The sequence below is a fragment of the Parastagonospora nodorum genome (genome assembly GCF_000146915.1).
Source record: "Parastagonospora nodorum SN15 chromosome Unknown scaffold_30, whole genome shotgun sequence".
Classification (NCBI taxonomy): Eukaryota; Fungi; Ascomycota; class Dothideomycetes; order Pleosporales; family Phaeosphaeriaceae; genus Parastagonospora; species Parastagonospora nodorum.
Genome location: NW_001884578.1, coordinates 72,161 through 93,004, shown reverse-complemented (window position 1 = coordinate 93,004; position 20,844 = coordinate 72,161). Strand labels below are relative to the sequence as shown.

Below are 20,844 nucleotides of genomic sequence, written 5' to 3'. Positions count from 1 at the left end.
CAATCCTCATCTCTCCAAGCGCCCACCCCTCCCCGAGATGCCGCAAGACATCCACATCCTCCAACCTCCTCGTGCCCTCCAACTCCCCCCAATACCTTTCTCACAAAACCCCCCCACACTACCACCTAGCGTCCCGCCATACAGCGTCGCATTACACGCCTCATACACCGCGCTCTTTGCCGTGAACTTGCCATCCGGAGAAGCAGCCAGCATCGCGCGCGCGTATACGCCACGGTACTCGGTGAGTTCCCAGGGCATGTGCATCTCTGCATCGACCTCGAACCCGGGCGCCCAATCGCGCGTCAGGAAGACTGGGAGCGCGCAGAAGCCCAGACACCGAGGCGCAGAGCGCGCGGTGTCCCAGTCGATTAGACCTGTGACGTGGCCGGAGGGTGCACAGAGGATGTTTTGGAAATCGAGGTCCGGGTGGCGGAGGGTGAATGATTCCTTGTTATCTGTGTTGGATGGGGAGGGACAGAAGGGTGGAGAGGATAAGATGGCTTGCATGATGAAGCGTCGTCCGTTGCTGAGTGCGCCGAAGGTGTCGGTACGAAGAGGCCAGTGGTGCTCGAGGGCGCTTGAGAAATATTCGGTGCTGGAGGGGAAGGCGGGGACGCGCGTTATACTGGCTGGAGTGCCCATATCGTCTTCACTTAATTCCGCCATTTCGCTGACTGTTTTCCAGTGATATGTCGGCCCTATCGTCGGCTTCTCCTCATCGTCATCGAAATCTAGCGTGCCCGCCGCATCGAACGTTAGTGTTTGCAACTTTGCCATCTGCGCTGCCAGCGAGCGGAGAAACGTGAGTCTGATGTCCATGCGAGCTGTGCCGGGTAGCCCAGCATTAGTGACATCGTCTTCCCCCTTGTCATCCTGCTCAAACCAGATACTACTCGCTGGCACGACCTTGTTCGCGCGCATGAGGATGTACGGCGCGCCGAGCTTACTATCCAACTTATCACTCCAACCCAGTACCTCCGGACTAGGAACATCCGTGTGTTTGCGGATATAAAGCATCGTACGCGCGTCATTGCGTAGCATGTATGCGTCCGAGTCTTGCCAGCGCGCAGCTGTACCGACACTGGGCACTTTGATGACGTAAAGGTCTGCAGAGGGGCCGTGGGTGATTTCGAGGATGCGCACGAAATTGTTGCCGCCTTGGATTTTGTCGACGCTTTGGATGTCGGCGAGGGTGATAGCGTGAGCGGCGGGCAGGTGCTGGAGGAGTGTGGAGCAGAAGAGGTCTGAGGGGATTGCAAGGAGGGGGGCCCAGTCTGCGCGGAGGATTTCTGGGTCAATGGCGTTGGGGTCGTCGTGGTCGTCAGAAGAGTTGGAGACCGCGGGGGTCTGCTCCTCTTCTGTGGCACAGATCGTGTCGGTGGGACCAGCGTCGATGTCGTCGCCATCTTGAGTGATACCTTTTGCTGGGGGCAGTGAGACGGTCTCATCTCCGACCTCATTTCCGAAAGCCACAGAACTGGTGTCGTGGTCTTCAAGCTCAGTCTCGCACTCAGAGATGGGTGCGGCGCTTGTTGCGTCGTGATCGTAGACTCCATGATGAACCCTTGGGGCCGCGGTAACTGGGGCTGGATCCTCTTCGACGGAATCCACATCAGTCTCTTTGATCGCAACTCCAGAAGCAGCGTTGACTTCATCAAGTTCAGATTCGACGTCCTGTTCGGCGGAGCCAGCGATGGTGTCGTTTATATCGATGTCGCTGGTGTTGTTTTGAAGGGACTCAATCTCGAGTCTCTTCAATACCAACCTTCAGGACGACTTCACGTTCTTGAAGCTCCTCGTGCACCTCTGGAATGAAAGCGTCTGGAGTATCAACACTTCCAGTCTCAAGCTTCGTGTCAACAATAGGACCATTGTTTTCGTCTTCATGCTCTTGCTCGGCTTCTGGACCGCTAATGATGGGTAACGAAGTGTGTTTGCTAGGCTCCTCGTCTGCCCTTGTGATAGTAATCGTGTCGCCGTGCCCAACTGGTAGTGACGTTGCTGGCTTAGTATCCCCAGATGTCGTGACTGTGATGGTGTGCGTAGACAGAATAGGCTGAGAAGCTGTTACACGTGTTCGCTGGATGAGTCGTGCAACGATGGCAGACCCGTCTCGCGGCACTGCTTCTGGTACTGGTACTGGCACTGGCACTGGCACTGGCACTGAGGGTACCAATGGGAATAAACGTCCATGTAGTCTACCGTATCTATGATCATCGTCGTCGATGTCTGAACGCTTGAAGAGATTGATTACATTGCGCAGGCTGGACATCTTCCAGAAGCACTTCATCTTGCAATGTGACGTTGGAGTGATGGGTTGTGGTTGCGAGTGGAAGTGTTGAGGCGAGACCGTTGAAATGGCAGAGTGGAAGAGAGCAATAGGAGGATTGCTAAGTACGCGAATGGTGCGTCGTCGCGCAAACACTTAAGTTGTGAAAGACCAGAGGAGCAAGAATGGTTGTGCTCAGGCAGCCGCCACTAGTATTCACTATGACGTGACAGTCATGACCATTGCGCGCTAATATGGTAGCCTGTGCGTGTAGATACCTTGATGCTCCTGGTCCATAGCATATAGGCATTAGAAGTCGAACGATCCAACCTTATTACAGCTTGAGCAGATACTCAACCTCAAGCAAACATGCCTAAGTTTGCGCGCGGAGGCGACATCGATCTTGACGAAGCATATGGAACCCTCCTCAACGACAAACATGCTGCTATGCGGCGCAACATCCGGACCAAGACTTACATGAACAAGTCTCATCATTGCGAAGATCCTGAATGCGGTGGCGGAGCGCCGAAAGCGAAGTGCATCACCAAGTTGCACTTCGCCTTCTGCCTGGCACCTGTGGTAGACGAAGAGCCCGATTCTCCTACGTTTGGAGAGGTCGTCATTCACGGCGAGAGGTTCCCGATGATATCCACGACTGGCTGTGCGGAACATCCGTACATCGCCGAGTACAATCTCGACCTCAAAGATGCTCGCAAAGATCGCGCCAAGTATGAAATACGATGGAAGAAAATATTCGAGAGCTTCAAGTTGGAGTATGAGACGAGTCTAGCTGAGAAAGCTGAGAAGGCGAAAGCCATGAAGAAGATGTTAGGCATGACGGGACACCAGAGGCAGACGATGCGAGCAAGGCTGGATAGCATCGAGTATCAGAAGCGGCAAAAGTCGGAGGTCGCGAGCGAGAAGACGGAGATTTGGAGTGACAAGCATACCGACGACATCGTTTCGCAGCAGCCCAAAAGTCAAGAACTGGTTCTGCTTCCCATCCTTACTGCGACAGCAGAGACTGCTCTTGTTCGAGCTGATGACAAATGGCTTGTCATGGGCGAAATCGTTCCTGCAATTGCTGCGGTTGCGCCCGAGGACCTTCAGTCCATACTGGAGCCGATGTGGCTTCATGATGAGCTCTTCGCAGGCACTACCAACAACAAGGATAGCAAAGGCGTCCCAGACGACTGGAACACGATTCTGAAGACTGTAGAAGAGTTGGAACTACCCGAGCCTACTACGTTGTGGCTTCACGACGAACTCTTCCCGGAGCCCGATCCATCCATCATGATACCAGCACTAGGCAGCGATAGCCTCGCAACAGCAGCTCCGATTGCGATGGAAGATCCAGTCGCAATTACCGACGCTCCCTCGAGAACCCAGATTCATCGCAAGGATGCGAAGGTGGCGAAGAAACAGCGAGCTGCTGTGAGTCGTGCTCTCAAGCGCACCCGACTCGAAGACAGGCTAAGCCAAGCGGAAGAGCAGATGGCTTTGGCGCATTCTCTGCGCAGGCAGAAATCACTGAAGAAGCGAACGAAGAATCGGACAGGCCTAAGTCGGTTTGCTTGATTGCTCGACAAGGCCTCAGGCTACGTTGGTTGACGGTGTGCGCTTCGTGTGGAATCATTTCCGGAGCGCGATCGTAGTTTTGCTTAGTCGATGGACACTTGTAAGTTGGACTACAAATGGCATATAGAGCGCGCGAGCAAGTTAGGCGAGGAGAACTTGCCTGTACCTTCAACGTCCTTTCCCGTTTACATACCATGTGCTTCAGAGACCGTTGCCACCCGGTAAGTGCATCGCGCGGGCGCGCCCGATCTAGATTCGACCATCCCCGAGACGGCTGCTAGGCAAAAATCCAAAGCATAACATTCAGTTCGACTTTTGCTTATACGTGTTGTGATGTTAGTGTCTGCGACATCCAGAGGTTCAAATGGTGATGTCAATTGACGCTAGACCGTTTACGTAAGCGATGTGTTGGGGTCAATTTCGGTCGGGTTTTTCCGCCAATGACCTTCAGCCATATTTCTTTTCAATTGACTCGTGACTTCGATCTCTGGTGCCTCACTCGGCCAGAAGTAAAGCCTTGTCAAATTTCGGAAGAAATCCTCGTTCCCAGTAGTCCTTGCGCCTCACTCAAGCTTTACCGCAATGCCGCGCTCATGCCCAATTGACCAACCTCTTCATTTCGTAAGTGCTGCATCGGTCAGACGGCAAAGCGGTTAGGCGTTGCCCAGAAACCTGGAGAAATCGCGAGCTTGGGCAACGATGATCTTTGTGGAGCCCCGCACGTAGAACTCTGGCTCGAGCGTTCTTGGCGGCTCGGGAGAATAGGCACCGGGACCGTCTTGGCTGGTAGAGACCCATGCCGGCATGCTGGGTATAAATCATCCTTGCCCGTGACAAACCGACTTTGATATCCCAGTACTCGCCCACTCTTCAAAATGGGGTTTAGCACACTTTCTTGCCAGCTGTTGCTTGCTGCTGCGACTGCATCTGCTAAATGGATTGTACCTGGAGCACGATGGAGAGACACCAAGGGAGAGCTTGTGAACGCTCACGCTGGTGGAATCACCATAGATCAAGATACGGGAAAGTTCTTTTGGTTCGGGGAGTACAAAGTTGAAGGTCGGGTAGAAGGAGGCGGCGTCTCAGTGTACAGCTCCGATGACCTAGCTACCTGGGAACATCATGGGCTTGCACTGAAACCCATCGAAGGGCATCCATACATCGACACCCATCACATCATACAAAGACCCAAGGTAGCGTACAGCGAAGGTACGGGGAAGTATCATGTAAGCAACATTCATTGTCTGATGACAGGGAATGTGTTAATAAACACAGATGTGGTGGCACGCCGATAATTCGACTTACGGCTGGTTGCTCCAAGGCTTCGCCGAAGCAGATAACATCACTGGACCCTACAATTTTGTGGATGCAACGAAGCCACTTGGCAATTGGTCCCAGGACTTTGGCATGTTCACCGACTACAAAGACGGCAAGACTTATTCGCTGTACTCGAATGGTGACCGCAAGGAGGGTCGCGATGTTTATCTCACTTCATACAACGACAACATTACCGCTCTTGATGAAGTAGTTCATAGATTCGACAAGTATGATCTCGAAGCACCAACGATCATACAAACCGACAAGAGCTACTTCGCGCTGATGAGCCACAAGACTGGTTACAGGCCAAACAGTAATATTTGATCCTCACAATTGCCAGATATGTATAGCTTACATGTAATAGATGTGGTAGCCTTCCGCGCCGATAAGCTCTCAGGCCCATGGTCGCAACCCTTCATCATCTCACCTCTCAACACGCGCACTTTCAACTCCCAATCTGGCTTCTCGCTGCGCATCAACGGTACCAAACAAACCACCTACCTCTATCTTGGTGATCAATGGGATTCTATCTCGCTCTGGGAATCGCGCTATATCTGGTTGCCCCTCTGCGTTGACGAAGATAAGAAATCAATCTCAGTAGAATGGCACGATATATACGACCTCAACGTCAAAACCGGCGAGGTTACGCCCATCCAAGGCACGACATACTACTCGAAAGATGCAATCACGTCTGGTGATGCTTTCCATCAAGAAGCTGCATTTGGCTCGCATGCAATCATCACCACGGGTATCTCCGGAAACGAAAGCACTGTGATTTTCACAAACGTCACCGGCACTGGAAAGCCGCAATGGGTATCATTTTACTACCAAAACACCGACGATATGGGTTTCGGCGACCAGCCTGGAGGCTCGCCCGATCGTATTGGAGGCACATGGGCCCTGCGCAGGATCAGTAGTGTTGTGGTCAACAACAAGACGGAGGAGATCGAGACGTTGTATCAGCGTGATACACACAAAGGAATCATTTTGAGCACGCCGTTGTTGTTGAATCTGGAAGATGGGCCAAATGAGATTAGAATTGGCGGGCTGAGCAATAACCAGACATTCAAGGGGGCGGATATCGATAGGATCGTGGTGTTTCCACCCGAAGAGTAGATGCGATAATCGCAGGTTTATGATAATACGTTCTTTCTGGATTGAGCCGCAACGCTGCAACTGAAATCCAAAACCAAAACCTAAGAATATTGTGGTATCCACAAACTGCCGATAAGCTTCCATAATCATGAGACATGGCAGAAATCAAGCTAAGGCCTGGTCGGAGACAATGGTCTAACTGCTAAGGACAGCTGCTAGTGTAGCTGTCGCGCCGAGCCTGACCCTCCCGTTCGATGGTCGCCAGCTGTCCGCGGGTAGAATATATCGAACCGACCCGAATTATGTGTTATTTTTAAAATCCTCCGCCTCGGGAACTCGGGGTCAAAATGCATATTATGCATTTTCGGATCTGCTCACCCGTCATTCCCCGGTACGGTCTTGCTGCCTTTGTATCCTGCAAGTCTTGGAACCACTTCCGCAGATGCTCTGCAATTGCGCTTTTCCTTCCTCGGTCCCGCACCCGGCGAATGACCACGAGTTTCGGCCACGTCAGGGCGAGGAATTGCGGAATAAGTCCAGTCATTCGACAACAGCCAATGGGGCAATGCGCATTCGTAACATCGATCTCAAGGTAGTCAAGTCCCCACTCAGAGGGCCTAATCAACTGCAACAGTGATTTGAACTTGGTAACTTGCACCCAAGTCATTAGGATGAAAGTTTTGCAAAATGCTGTCTGGAAGTCTGCGAGAAAGTCCACGCTCGGCCAGCAAGATCTCGGTCGTGTTATCTTCTCCGCGACGCTTCATATCAGTATCGACTGCGAACCGAAGGCCACTGGGCCTCAAAAACGCCTTTGCCTTGGTAAATAATAGTCGGATGATAGCAATATTATGAAACTTACCTCGTTGTCGTTGGCGTGATCGCTAGGATCGTCCGCCATACCCGGTGCACAAAGTTGCCCGCTTAGCGCAGCTACGCAAGGACTCCAATGAGCGTAGTGTAAGATGGTTCTGCCCTTACCTTCATTCCACTTGTTTATAGCATCTGAGAGTCTGTCATTCTCTTTCCTGACAAGGGAGTTCATCTTTTGTCGGAGGTCAACTGTCTGTCAATAGTTGATTGCAGAACGCAAGGTCGGTGAAGCACCAGGACTAAGAACATTAGATATGCTATAGAACACGGAGGGGGGGATGGTGTAGGCGCATTTGCACGTACACCTGGAAATTGGATAGGAGACTTGGTGGCGCTTGTTTCCCTATCTATACGTTGGGTCGAATCTAGCTCCTCTCATCCCTTAATTTCTTCTATTTGTGTCCTAATAGATTATAAGTAGCCGAAGAATAATTGCCTCAAGGCCTTTTATTAACACTTTGCAGGAACCTTATAACAATTTATTAAAATAGAAACTATTATACATTGTTTTGTACCTTCTAGACATAGTCTCTCCTTCAGGAGGTAAGGCTAGTAGGGTTTGTCACCTTTGAGGTTTTTCTCTCCCTAGTCAATTTTATATACTTAAGCACTTTAGTGACTAAAGAACTTTATATTATAACGCACCTAGAAAAATGCAATCCTAGTTTACATATACCCAGCTACAATTAATTATTGTTCCGAAATCGCTAATTAGCCAGTGCTGTATAGTCTGCGCGAGAAGCTAGTTTGCACGACGATATCAGTGTGAAGTGAGCCCAAATAGTTCAAAATAGGTCTGATAGCAGAATTTTAGGTTACATAAAACATCTCAAAAGATATATACGGAGAAGAGAAGAAAAGAAAAGCTGAACCTGGAAACATCCCGCGATAAAATGAGCGTACAAAGAATGACTCGGGTAAATGATGTCGCAATGCCCTAATCCCCATATATCTCTAGTACATTGGGTCTCCGAAAGCCTTAATGGAAGCCGTACATACACCGTTCTGGCAGTAGCCTGCAGGGGTAATCCATCCCCAAAGCGCTTCACAGTGTTAGCAATTGCGTTTTTGGATATCTTATTGTTCGTGAGACATACCAACTTGCTGTCCGTTCGTGAAAATTGCAGTGGCTGCGCCAGAAATGACAGCAGAGCATGCGCTGTTAGCATCACAAGTAATTATAAAAGGAGAAGTCGCAGTGACGGTAGGGTTCGCTGAGCCATAGCAGCGACCAGCATCGCACCATGCCGAAACAGTGCTGCTGCCAGTGTAGTTACCGCCGTCGACTAGAAGAGATTGAATAGTTCCAGCTACATAGATGGAGCATTTGTAATCCTGGTTGCAGGCACCGGACACTGACAATGCGTTAGTAAAGCCTCGGCCGTTGGGAGCGAGAGAGTACTAACTTAGACCATAGACACTTCCGAGGACACCCGAGAAGGTCTTATCGATGACACCTGGCAGAGCAGGCAAGTTGTCGAGCGTGAGTGTGCCCTGACCCTGAACCGGAGCAGAGAAGGTGGATGGCAAGGCCGTAGGGTTCGCTAAGGTGGTGGTAGGTGCAACCGTGATCGTGCTAACAGCCTTTGCTGATGAGACCATAGAAGCTGACTTGACTGGAGCTGAAGACGAAGCAGCTGCTATGACTTTGACCGAGCCGGATGAAGCTTTGACAGTTGGAGTGGATGAAGCCTTGGGCGTAGATGTAATCTTGGGCATGGATGTAGCCTTGGCCGCAGAAACATCGACTGCCAAGACAGTGGCAGTGCCAACGCTGACTCCTAGTAGAGGAGACGATGAGCCACCTACATTAACACCCAAGAGCGTCCCGGACCCGGCAGTCGAAGAAGCCTTTACACTGGTCGAGGAGACCTTGATACTGCTCTTCAAAGTAGAGCTCGTCTTCGCTGAAGTTACGGCGCGAGCGACCAAAGCCTCAGTAAGAGGAGCAGTCATGGCAAGGCCGAGAAAAAGGGTGCTAAGAGTGAAGGACTTCATGATGAGATTGTTGCTTGAGATGGGAATTCTAAGCAGAGAAACAAGAAGTAATGATAGTGAGGATGCTGAAAGACAGGTAGAGTGAGTGAATGTCAGGCTCTGGTAACTCGAGATAGCGGAGATGATGTTCTGTTTGGGCAGGAATCTTTTTGTTCTTTATACACATCCTTCTGTGTTGTTGCACGATCACGGGTGAAGCTGCATCTTCTCCAAGATGATGTTCGATCGATCTGCACACCCGTCAATAGCTCCTGCGTGTCCTAGTCACACGCCTGGCTGTGAAGTCGCGAATCTAGATCTCAGCTCTTTCCGTGGAGTACTTTGGTTTAGCCTACCCCAAACAGTATTATGAAGCTACCTAGGTACAGAGGCACTTTCTCTATGCCACACGGGAGCGATCTGGACATCGATCCCAGCTGTGAGGTGCGATGCCGCTAACGCAAGCATCCTGAGCAAAACTAGAAATTGATCGCAAGGCTGACCTTAGTGTCTGTCGAAGTCAAAATTGATCATCGGAAGCGGTCCCATCCGTAGCGGAATCTATTCACCATAGCTCTACTGGACCCTTTCAAAGTTCACCCCTTACGCCCAACATCCACAGTCTGGGGTCTGGGAGTCTTGGCAAGGACCGGTTGTCCACAATCGACGCTAACGAATTCCCCGATCTCTCGGCTCACTGGGCCGTGCCACTAACGTCGGACGAAGGCCAATAGGATCGATTCCAGACAGTTCGTCTCGAGGGCAGTATGGCCTTGCGAGCGAGTGGCGCATACCCAACCATGCGTGTGTTCCTGATGTCAAATACATCCCGCGTCTTCAGGATCGAGGTCTGGCTGAGCGTAACTGCATGTGGACTGGACACGCATCCCGCGCTCTCACGATTGAGGGCTAGCAGTTTTCGCCTGCATCTGAAGATGGAAAGAGATTTGGGACTACTAAACTGACGGATCTCGCTGCAAACGTCATGTCCAACTATGGTAAAGCTACAGCTACAGCTACAGCAGCTAGTCGCCTGGCCGCTAACATGCGACTACAGTTGCTCTAACCCATCTGTCCCGTCATCACAGACACTGAATAGGTCTTCGTAGCTCATGCCCGGCTCATGATCCCGAAAACACGCAGTGTTCTTAGTCGCATAGTCTCTCAACTCGTTCCAGTCTCTACACTGGTGCAGCTGCCCGTCGCCAGCCATCCTATCGCCTTTTCCATAGAGCGGAGTACTGTCCGCATGGCACATGATGTGTTGGCGTAATGCGTCAAAACAATGCAGGGCGTGATGCATAGGATACTTTGGAGGCGTTTTGCGACTCAGGGACAGAAGCGTTGAGCGAACTATTCGCTTCATGATATCTAGTAAACAGGAAATGAAGTAAGATGCGCCATGAAAGTGATACCGTCAAATCATTCTCGTGGCTTCGTCATAGGGAGTGACTTACAAGGCAGTGTAGCTGATGGTAGGCTTGCAGGAGGTACAATCCTTTACCAGGCTGTCCAGGAATATCCATTGATTCTGGCCACTGTCCACATCGAGCTCCGTTAGGTATATACTTCCAAAATCATATTTGAAGAAACGTACGTTGTTCTCGGAAGCCCACGCATGGTCTATAGCAATATGCCCGTGTGCAGTGTTGATGTTTTCCCACAGACGATCCGCGTCAGTGGCGTTGGGTGCACCCCAAGGGGTATTCCAGTGGAAAGAAACATATGCGGTTGACAACGGGCCTAACATGAGCTAGGCCGATCAGGAATTTCCACTTTGACTGCTTCAACTTCGCTAGTCAAGCCAAGCGTGGTCGTCGGAAGGGCAGGTACTGCACTCGCGGCATGCTCTGCAGCACGCCAAAAGTACAGAGATGCCAAAAGCATGAGGACATTCGCCACCGAGATCGTTCCAAGAGGTATAATCCAGCATCTGTTATGAGATCGCTTACATATCGGTGCAAAAGAATCGAGTCGGCTGTCTTCAGCTGAGACAGCTTGGTATTGAGCAGACATGGTGGGAAACACTGAGAATCAGTGTGGAGAAAGACAAATGCAGCGAAGAGCTTTCATTCGGGCTAGATATCCAGCGAAAAGATATCCGAGCCGTCTTGGCTAAGAGCTTCTACATGCCCTAATCCGGCGTACAAGTAAGCTTGTCACTAGCCTTGTGTTGCTTAGCCTTGTGTTGCTTAGCCTCTGCTCTGGATCCCAACCCCACAAAACCGTTCGCTGGCCTGACACGTGCGTAGGAGGAATAGGTTCTGGGCGTCCGATCGAAATCTTTAGACGCGCTGGTTCACGACTCATGTCACTCACAAGAGATGGAAAACCAGGGGCGGAACTGCTACATTCCGCTTCCAGCCACCTGCAAGGCTGCATCGGGGGCGCATCCCATAGTTCGCGATGGTCAATACTGGCGCGATAAGCCTCGCGATCGTTGGAAAGGGCCATCTCATCGCGAAGACGAGTTCTGCTTACCAGGACCTATTTCGGCCTCGAAGATATAAGTGCAATGCCAGAGCTCACACCTTTACTGCACCAGCCTTCACTCGACGTTTTCTCTTCTTCTTTGACTCTTCATCATGTCTTATACTTATGTCAATGTCAACTCCTGCTTATACACCTCCATCGCCTTACTGACTTTGGCGGTCGTTGCTGTATTTGCAAGGATAGCTCTTCGTGCGAGAACGGCCAGGAAGGCTGTCGACATCGCATGGGGCAAGCACTTGGATGATCTTTTCTGTCTGCTTGCTCTTGTACCGACAATCGGTGTCTCGGTCGTCTTGATTTATGGTATGTAGAGAACCAGGCAGCTCCTCCATATCACACCATGCCAACAAGGGTACTAGGCGCAAAGAAGGGCATTGTCGGTAGTCACAACGACCCTACCAACATCGAGGGCTGGATCATGGAGACAACACCCACACTGGTCATTCTTGAGAAAGTAAGTCTCCCATCTCTAGGGATATTCCGCGTCTTATCTAACAAATTCCTAGTTGGTTTACATCATCTTCATCATGCAGCCCCTTGCCCTAGGCTTGACCAAGCTTGCCTTTCTATTCTTCTACCGCCGCATTTTCGTGACAAGCGGTTTCCAATGGACATCGCTGGTCTTTATCATCCTTACTATTGGCTTCACACTCGCTTTCTTCTTTGGCTTCGTTTTCGATTGCCGCCTCAACTTCGCTGCAAACTGGGGATCCCTTGCGAGTATCAGCGAGAACTGCCCGCTTGGTTTCCAAGCCACGATCATCTTCACCTGCATCGATGCAGCGCTGGACTTCTTTATCCTTATTCTCCCGCTCCCATGGGTAAGCACATCCTATGTATTCAAGACTCATCATGTGAACCAGCGCTAACATTCCCACAGATCTGGCGCCTCCAGATGCCCACCGTCCGTAAGATCCAACTTATCTTCGTCTTCCTCCTCGGTGGCTTTGCCGTCGGCGCCGCCCTCGTCCGCATGGTAATCTGCATCAAGCAAGGCACACCCTCCGGTACATACCTCTCCCATCTCCACACCACCACAAGCTAATCAGATAATAGACGGCCTGACGATGGTAACCATCATGGGCATGCCCACCTACGACATCATCGGCATAACCTCCCACGGCCTCTTCTGGACCATGGTCGAAACCAACATCGCCCTCATCGCCTGCTGCCTGCCCACCCTGCGCCCAATCCTCAGCCTCGCAGCCTTCGGCACCGCGCTCGCATCTCTGGGCTCTCTACTGCAGGGCCTGGGATCCGCGCTGGGCTCTACGCGCTCACGCACAACGCAGAACTCCTCCTCTTCATCCAAGTTCAGCAAGTTCAGCAAGTCGGTGTCGCTGGGAAGTCGGGGCTCCAGCTCCGCGGGCAAGAAGGAAGTGTCGGAGATTGGGAGTATGAGCGAGTTCAGCTTAGTCGAGCCGGGCAAGCCCGAAGCGGTGAGGGTGATAAGAGAGAAGGCGAAGACGCCGGATCCTTACGATGTGTATGAGATGGACCTGGATATGGAGAAGTACGGCAGAAACGAAAGTCACTGTGACGCTGTGTAAGAGGGCAAAAATGGTCTCGGGTTGGCAGGTTTGTTGGGTCGATTCAGGAGCTATGTTACGATTCATGTGAATAATCTTTATGGGACATGGGGAATGACTTTTGTTGGGCTCTACAGTCCTTGCACAAAAAATGTAAATACGGTGCAATTTCAAACTTTTCGTCTATGCTCATGGTACTCGTTGCTTTGCTGTCTTAATTACCTCACCTTCTACGGTTCATCTCCTGCGGTCACTGAGCAGAGCATGTTTCATGAGCAATAGGGTTATATTATAATACATGGTGAGAAGCTTGAGTATAGAAGATATTACAGGGGAGTGCAACTACTGGCAACGAGAGCTGATAAGGTTGAAGACGTCCGGAGCGGCAACATTAAAAAAAAAACATCGACCTCATCTTTCAAGCACTGCTTCACATGGTTAGTATTGTAAACCAAAACCTGCAGATGAATCTGCGTCTCCTCAACTTTCTTACGCCATCGCCTCGCCTCGGCCAAACAAACCTACTGTACAATGACCATAGGAGCATGTATCTTTTTAGGCAAGCTACCTAGGTACTGATAAGCATGCGAAATGTGCAAAGTGTACCTCTCCACCTGCGAGCAGCGTCCCCATCAGGGTCGGAATCTGATTGTGTTGATGATCAGAGTCTGGTTTATTTCGTAGGTTCAACACTACTGGGCTGTCGACCCCTAAATTTCGCAGACTACGTTACGAAGATAGGTAATCGGCCGTTCGCCGTCCACAGCTATTCCCTCTCTATTCCGAGTCTCAGCGATTCCGCATTATGGATGCTTCCACCGGCAGAGTCTTTGGACTTCACGACGTTGCGAGAATGGTAACATCAGCAGCATGCACATCGCGCAAGGTCATATCTTTATCATGAAGATTTCTTCATTTAAGCATGCCATAACCATCCGTTTCGTTGACCAAACCAAGGGTATCCTCTTTCCCAATGCGTATTGCGTATCGATGTTTTTCGCCCCAAGCCCCGTACAAAATGCTCGCTCAAACAAATACCAAATAACGCCCGCCCGCTCTACAACAACTGCATGCGATAATAACAATAACACCTCACCAAGTTTACAACCTCCGCCCCACAGCCTCCTTCGCTTCCGCCTGCTTACTCGGAACGACTAATCCCAACGGCTCCTTAAGGTCGATCACACTTGGATACCTCCCCGCCAACTCCTCAATCTTCGGGATCAGCTCTCCAATACGAAACGGCTTACTAACTACATCATCCATTCCCGCCGCCAGGAGCGTCGCAATCTGCTCGCTTCTTGCATTCGCCGTGACGGCAATGATTGGAATGTGACATTTAAACTCGCCGGCTTTTTCCATCTCGCGGATCTTGCTTGTGCATTGCAAGCCGTCCATGACGGGCATTTCCTTGTCCATGAGCACGACGCCGAGGTCGGCGGCGCCGGGCGGTGCGGATTTCCAATATGTGGATGTTTTGAGGATGTCGAGGGCTTCGCCGCCGTGGTTGGCAACCTTGGTTGCGATGCCGTGGTTGTGGAGTTGGCGTTGGAGGACTTTTTGGTTGACTGTGGGAACGATTAGCTTGGTAGTGATAGGTAAATGAAGGTATAAGCATACCCAGATTATCTTCTACGATAAGGACCCGCAAGTCGGTCTTTTGTGGTGCGGCTTTGGTAGCTGGTTTTGTCTTCTCTGGGATGGCGGCAAAATCCTTGATCTTCGGTGGTTCAACTAGACGTTCCTTGTCTTTGGCTATGGATGACTTTCTCGTGACCGATATTCCTGTCGCACCTTCGACGGCCTCACTCGGCTCCTTACTCCGACGGCATTTGACGTAAAACGCAAACGTACTGCCCTTGCCTGCTTTAGAAGACACGCCAATTTCACCGCCTTGCAGCTCCGTCAATTCTCGCGAGATAAACAACCCCAAACCTGAACCACCGTACTGGACGTGCGTTCTCGGACTAGCTTGTTGGAACCGTTGGAACAGGACTTTGAGTTCTTCGGGACTCAAGCCACGCCCAGTATCTTGGACTGCAAACTCGATGTAAATCTCTTCACCGTCGCCCCAGTCAGGTCCAAGAGTCTGATCCATGCGCTTTGCGCGCATCGGGAAGTAGCTGACACAAGGCAACGCACCCGTTGATGGTCGATCGCGAGATGCTGAAAGGATGACCTTGATGTTTCGCGTCTCTTCGGTAGTGGTAAACTTGATTGCGTTCGTTGTCAAGTTGATGAGAACCTGTTCACAATGAGCGTCGCCCGCAAAGTAGACGTACACGACCTACCTGGAGTACACGCGAAGGATCAATCTTGACCCAATCAACATTCAATTTCTTGAACGAGTCCGTTAGTACGAACTGCATCTCGATACCGGCTGTTTGCACTTCGCCTTCGAACATCTTCAATGCACGTTGAACAACTTGCAATGGCTGTGCATCGACTGGGGTAACCTACAGTTATTGTTAGACTCTTCCTGAAATCTTGACGATGAACATACCATTAACATCGCACTGTCGAGTTTCGACAGCGTGAGAACGTCGTCCACAATTCTCTTTTGGTGCTGGGCGCAAAGCGCAATAGTCTGCGCTGCATCGATTGAGTCGGAAACGATGCTGTCGGCAATGGTCCGGGAACCAGTGGCTCTGAATTCGCTAAGCGTGGTGGAGATTTCGTCGGCGCATTGCAAGATGGCGCTCAACGGATTTCGCATTTCGTGACTTGTGATGTCGATGAAGTTCTCCTGCTGCCGCTTGAGTTCCACAGCCTCTTCCATCTTACGCTTTTGGAATCCTTCGGCCCATTTCTGCGGACTGATGTTGGTGATGCTTCCGAAAACACTCTTGAGCTGACCACTCTCGTCCTTCTCTGGGAATGCAGAAAAGAGTACCCATGTGTCTCCGTTGTTGCGATTGCGATCCTCCCAAAGCGCTTTGAACCTGAATTCGACGTTGATGGCGGCAGCATTGTTGACCAACTTCCGCCAGTGGTCTTTGATGAGACTCTGGTCTTCTTCCTTGACATAGTCGATCCACCTATCCGTCTTATCCCGCTCTTTCGGTACTCTTGAAATTTCAAACCAAGTGTCGTTACAGTATGTTATCCGCCCGGCGTGATCGGCGATGAAGAGTCCTGCAGGCGAGTACTCTGCCATTCTCGTAAATCTCGTTTCGCTTTCTTTTGCTTCCTGCGTACGAGCGGCGAGTTGTTCAGACAAGTTGAATCGGTCCTCTGCCGCGAGTTTCGCTGCCTTTTGGCCCCTGCGTATCTCTTCCTCGAAGAGGACAACGGACGCCAGCGATGTCGCTAGCTGTCTGCTGAGGAGCTGAATGAAGAGATTGTAGTCGTCGTCGTACGGTCTCCTTGGGTTTATGCCAAGAACAAGGAAGCCTAATATTGTCTCGCCAGTGGTTGGGTGAATTGGACAGATGACAACGTCTCGACAAGGGTCTCCGAACCCTCGCCAGTCAAGCCCTTCCATCATGGCCTGTGGAAGATCGCCGGACCCGATGCTGACCACGACTGGCTTGTCAGTCTTCATGACCTCGCGGAAAACAGGACCAAAACCCTCGTTTCCTTCCTTGAGATCAATCTGTTCCGGCGCAGCTGGGTGACCAGTCGGGGCGCCTAGGGAGCCTTCGAGGAAGCATGTTTTAGCCTCGAGAAGACTATTAGAATATAGCGAAGAAGAATCACTGTCGTTCTCATCAGAAACGGAGTATAGTAGAACAAATGGCGTGTCGAATTCGTTTTCGGTGAGGGCTATCAACACCTGGTCCCAGAAGCCTTTGACATCTCGAGCGATGGCTGTGTTTTCGCCGACCTCGCGGAGGGTTAGCATTCGTCGTTCGGCGATCTTCCTCCTCGTCTTCTCGAAAGCTGGGTTGTAGAGTCCCATGACGGTTCCATCTTCGCCGACCATTGGAATGATGGACCAAGAGAAGTACGTCTCCTCGAGAAATCCACTGCGCTTCATGAAAAGGCAGTCGTCATCCTTCATAGTCGCTTGTCCTGTCATTCGAGCATTTGCAAAGACATCCTTGACCTCGTCCCAGATTTCGGCCCACGCTATCTTGTAGCTTTGTCCCATCAGAGCTGGATGCTTTTGGCCAGCAAGGCCTTTTCAGAGCATTAGCAAGAACAAAAAGTTGAGAGGGAAGAAGTAATACCGATATAAGCCTCATTGTAGATTGCAACGAGTTCGTCTCCCCAGTACATGGCAGCAGGGTGAGGGCTCGCCCTGTAAAAAGGTCAGACACGCATGGTGAGAGCGCGAAATGCGATGCAAAACTCACATGATCAGATTGCACATGGCGCGCAAATCGTTAGACCAGTATTCTATAGGGCCGAGAGGGGTCGAGGACCAGTCTATTGAACGCGCGAATTGAATATGTCGCGGTAGGGATGCAGACAAAGGCAACCTCGTCCAGTCGAAGAAACCCATGTCGTGCTCTTGGGAATTGTTTGGTTCGCTGTGAAATGCGTCAACATCGCCTGCACATTGGGCTCGGAGCACGCACTCATTGTTGAAAGAAGCGGAATTTTCCGCCGAGGGCAGAATTATGTCCGCGGATGTCTGAAATATGCCACTCACATCCCGCGGAGAGACGACGGCATTGCTGTTCTGAGCTTGCCGTGTTGGCGTGGGGGGAGTCTGCTCCCGTTCTGCTGCAGCGTTGGGGCTGGGGCTGGGGCTGGGGCTGGTACTACCGAAGTAGTCTTGCGGCTCTTTCTGTCGAGCGGAGGCGGACGACACTATAATACTGTTGCCAGAAAGCAAGTCCGTGGACGAGGTTGAGGGAATGGGAAAGTCATGGGGGTCACTGACGGGGGTAATGCTAGCAGTAGCATGTGTGGGAACAGCACCGGAGACGACGCGCAGTCGTTTCCGCAACGTATAGCACGACCATATCACACCCCCATGTTCGACGGGCGAGGGAGTTGGCGGCTGGAGTGTCGCCTTGGATGGCGCTCAGCAGCCAGCTGCGGAACTGAGTGGCTGCAATTGCAGTGGCTTCGTTTTCTTCGTGGTCCGAGAACCGGCCTGCCACGAGTGCCCAGGTAGAGGCGCTGGAGCGCAGAGCCGTGTTCGCAAAGAGTATCTGCAGAGCCGTGGAGCGGGGCAAGTAGTTTGCGCTGTCGCCAATGTCTACGATGAAGGTCGGGCGCGTCTCCTGCTCCAGCAGCTCGACGATGCCGACCGAGCCCAGCAGCCTAAGCGGGTCGGTGCGGTCGCGGGCCTTCTGGCGATGCAGTTGGCGGCAGGCTCGACCGGTCACTGCTCCTTCCGCTGGCGATGCTGGCGGGGCCTGGCGGGCTCAGGCCACTGAAAGTGCCCCGGGCGAGCGTGACCGTCTTGATGCCGCCCTCCTCGCCATGCGCCTTGCTGAGCATCCTCGCGGCGGCCTCGGAGCTGGAGAAGCGCGCAGGCAGGTGCGGGCGAGGACTGCGCGCGCTGAAGAACAGCGGCGAGGGTGGCTGGCGGCCACCGACGGGGAAGCGGGCGTAGGCGTGGGCGTGGGCGCTCTTGGAGACGCTGAAGTGGTCGCTGTCGAGCGAGTGTCGGGCGCGCGTGTGGACGCGTCGGCGCTTGTGCAAGGGTTCGCTGGCCGGGGCGGGGTTGTATTCGAGCACGGGGGGCGCTGGCCTCTTCTTCCCAGCAACGGCGGGCGGTGTCTGGAGGGCACCTCTACTGCTACTACCACCACCAGTTCCCCCACTGCGGGCAAAAAGAAGCGGCGGCGAGTTGGGATCACTGGGGTCAAGGCGTAGGGCTGGCGTCCATGTAGAGGGCGGTGTCTGCAGCAGACGCCGTGGGTGCTCGAGCGGTGTGACGGGGGCCGATGTGCCTGCAAAGCTCGTCCTGGGTGGTTTCGTGGCAGCGTGGTTCGCAAAGATGGATGGCGGCTGCGACGGGGGCATAGATCTCAGATGCCGGGGTGACGTTCGGCACAAGACGATCAGCGCAGCACATAGCCTGGCCAGGGTCAGGAACAGCAGGCGTGCGAGCTGTTCGATTCACGCGCGGCGACCGTACTGCCGCCGACACAGTCTGACCTCCCGAGGGTCGCAATTTCGATTTCACGGCGATGGCGCTAGACGAAGTGCCAGGCACGAGCACCAATGGTCGGTCGCAGTGATGGCGGTCAGGATATCCGACTGCTACCGCGGTTGGGCAAGGCTTTGGCGTGCATGGGGCATGGGAAGGCAGAGGTGCATCGATGGTGTCGTGTCTGACGCACGCATGCTAGCCCTTGGTCTAGTCCTGAGTACGCATCGGGCTTTTGCAGAAGGGAGCATTTGGACAGTGTTTGGCATGAAACATCATCGAGATCTGAGAATTGCCTACCCTTGGCTGCCGCTCCTCCATCTCAGCCGCACATCCCTCGCTGAAAGCCTGCTGTGCAAGGCACAACACTCCACGCCCGCTGCGGTCCCGAGAAATCATCTTCCAACGGTGGCACTGATGACGTCGCGTCTATCGATTCGCTACACATAACCGCCCCTTCCGCTCATTGCTGGTGGGAGAAGAGGACGAAGGTTCCGCCCCAACCAGACAACCTCGCTACGTCACACGTCTGGCCACGTTCTAGACCTCCCTGGACCCATTGTGCCTGCGAGTCGAATGCCCGCAAGCGTGCTTGTTTTGCAACTCCATTGTTACTGCCTATTGAATTGTTTCTGTTCTTCCTACAGAGCATCATTGACTTTCGTAACGCATCGCAGGACAGCAGTCGTTTATCAATCAGAAGTGAGGTGGGATTCTCCCTTCGCGCCTGTTCCTTGGAGGTGGGGACATTACCCGCTCCCGCTGCCGCTTCCTGTTTGAACACCCTGGTGCGTCACGTGACTGCACCGTCCAACTCACTCACCATGACCATGGTTATACAACATTACTTTGTGTTGCTCCATGAACTCATCATACGCCATTTGCCTCCGAGACCAACAGCTTGCATAGGTAACGGCAACATGTTGAGAAAATCGTGACCTCTATTCGCAATCAACCGTGCGGAGCGACTAACCCTACTCCTTCGACATCATCACCACGAACTTCTCTTATCGTCTCTCAATGTCTGCGCGCTGCTGTTTTTCCATCTCTCTATCGCACCACCGCTTCTTTCATCGATCAGGGACATGGCTTGTCTGCGCGAAATACGCGTCCGTCCTGCCTACCCTTTCTCATCTCATGAATCTCCTCAATTCATTCATTTCACCACCGTCTTTCGTCCCATGTAAAACCTTTTTCCCGCAGTCCCCACGCCGCGCACTTTAGCAAACATCACTGAATGTCCGGGTTCCTCAGCCACATTACTGACGATGTTCGCGTTACCGCGTATCCGCAGAGCTCCGCCTGCGTATGTCAGGGATGCATTGACCCGTGGCTGAGCGAAAAATGGCGCATGCCGCTAACCAGCCACTATCACCACCGCCTGGCAATATTGTACGAGCAAGTCATGTCACAAACTCCCAACTGGGCATTTACATACCGCCAAGGCATATTGGTAGCCGTTTGATCCGTCTTCTCAGCGCATTTGCATCCGCGAACAAGTCTCTGTCATTGCGAATTCACTGTTTCTCTGCAGATCAAGTAATCAGAACATACACCTTCATACTGATCCTGTTTAGTATCCCGGCATGACTGTCATACCCTGCCAAGCGCTACCTTTCCATACCCACACGGTTTGAAGCTCCTGCTAGTCGCCAGAAGCA

General features: G+C 52.2%; 10 protein-coding genes across 10 annotated transcripts; 3 read left to right on the top strand and 7 right to left on the bottom strand.

The window, feature by feature from the left end:
* Positions 1-6: 6 nt before the first annotated feature.
* SNOG_14132 (hypothetical protein) lies at positions 7-2,290 on the bottom strand (the record flags this gene model as incomplete). The annotated part of the gene is made up of 3 exons (XM_001804277.1): positions 7-1,757; positions 1,783-1,950; positions 2,203-2,290. 3 exons carry the CDS (start codon positions 2,288-2,290, stop codon positions 7-9), a joined length of 2,007 nt encoding a protein of 668 aa, XP_001804329.1.
* Positions 2,291-2,638: 348 nt separating this feature from the next.
* SNOG_14131 (hypothetical protein) lies at positions 2,639-3,847 on the top strand (the record flags this gene model as incomplete). The annotated part of the gene is made up of 1 exon (XM_001804276.1): positions 2,639-3,847. The coding sequence occupies one exon, from the start codon at positions 2,639-2,641 to the stop codon at positions 3,845-3,847; it is 1,209 nt and encodes a 402-aa protein (XP_001804328.1).
* Positions 3,848-4,410: 563 nt separating this feature from the next.
* On the bottom strand, positions 4,411-4,653 carry SNOG_14130 (hypothetical protein; the record flags this gene model as incomplete). Its single annotated transcript, XM_001804275.1, has 2 exons — positions 4,411-4,459; positions 4,520-4,653. 2 exons carry the CDS (start codon positions 4,651-4,653, stop codon positions 4,411-4,413), a joined length of 183 nt encoding a protein of 60 aa, XP_001804327.1.
* Positions 4,654-4,722: 69 nt separating this feature from the next.
* On the top strand, positions 4,723-6,280 carry SNOG_14129 (hypothetical protein; the record flags this gene model as incomplete). The annotated part of the gene is made up of 3 exons (XM_001804274.1): positions 4,723-5,073; positions 5,123-5,477; positions 5,529-6,280. The coding sequence occupies 3 exons, from the start codon at positions 4,723-4,725 to the stop codon at positions 6,278-6,280; spliced, it is 1,458 nt and encodes a 485-aa protein (XP_001804326.1).
* A 596-nt stretch (positions 6,281-6,876) lies between these two features.
* SNOG_14128 (hypothetical protein) lies at positions 6,877-7,160 on the bottom strand (the record flags this gene model as incomplete). The annotated part of the gene is made up of 2 exons (XM_001804273.1): positions 6,877-7,077; positions 7,122-7,160. 2 exons carry the CDS (start codon positions 7,158-7,160, stop codon positions 6,877-6,879), a joined length of 240 nt encoding a protein of 79 aa, XP_001804325.1.
* Positions 7,161-8,086: 926 nt separating this feature from the next.
* Positions 8,087-9,130, bottom strand: SNOG_14127 (hypothetical protein; the record flags this gene model as incomplete). The annotated part of the gene is made up of 3 exons (XM_001804272.1): positions 8,087-8,148; positions 8,230-8,418; positions 8,539-9,130. The coding sequence occupies 3 exons, from the start codon at positions 9,128-9,130 to the stop codon at positions 8,087-8,089; spliced, it is 843 nt and encodes a 280-aa protein (XP_001804324.1).
* Positions 9,131-10,160: 1,030 nt separating this feature from the next.
* SNOG_14126 (hypothetical protein) lies at positions 10,161-11,125 on the bottom strand (the record flags this gene model as incomplete). Its single annotated transcript, XM_001804271.1, has 4 exons — positions 10,161-10,350; positions 10,567-10,661; positions 10,707-10,852; positions 11,062-11,125. The coding sequence occupies 4 exons, from the start codon at positions 11,123-11,125 to the stop codon at positions 10,161-10,163; spliced, it is 495 nt and encodes a 164-aa protein (XP_001804323.1).
* Positions 11,126-11,694: 569 nt separating this feature from the next.
* On the top strand, positions 11,695-13,152 carry SNOG_14125 (hypothetical protein; the record flags this gene model as incomplete). Its single annotated transcript, XM_001804270.1, has 5 exons — positions 11,695-11,905; positions 11,962-12,056; positions 12,109-12,423; positions 12,483-12,609; positions 12,659-13,152. The coding sequence occupies 5 exons, from the start codon at positions 11,695-11,697 to the stop codon at positions 13,150-13,152; spliced, it is 1,242 nt and encodes a 413-aa protein (XP_001804322.1).
* Positions 13,153-14,232: 1,080 nt separating this feature from the next.
* SNOG_14124 (hypothetical protein) lies at positions 14,233-19,056 on the bottom strand (the record flags this gene model as incomplete). The annotated part of the gene is made up of 7 exons (XM_001804269.1): positions 14,233-14,699; positions 14,752-15,376; positions 15,414-15,587; positions 15,635-17,253; positions 17,304-17,374; positions 18,052-18,433; positions 18,459-19,056. 7 exons carry the CDS (start codon positions 19,054-19,056, stop codon positions 14,233-14,235), a joined length of 3,936 nt encoding a protein of 1,311 aa, XP_001804321.1.
* Positions 19,057-19,646: 590 nt separating this feature from the next.
* SNOG_14123 (hypothetical protein) lies at positions 19,647-20,015 on the bottom strand (the record flags this gene model as incomplete). Its single annotated transcript, XM_001804268.1, has 2 exons — positions 19,647-19,801; positions 20,003-20,015. The coding sequence occupies 2 exons, from the start codon at positions 20,013-20,015 to the stop codon at positions 19,647-19,649; spliced, it is 168 nt and encodes a 55-aa protein (XP_001804320.1).
* Positions 20,016-20,844: the final 829 nt, after the last annotated feature.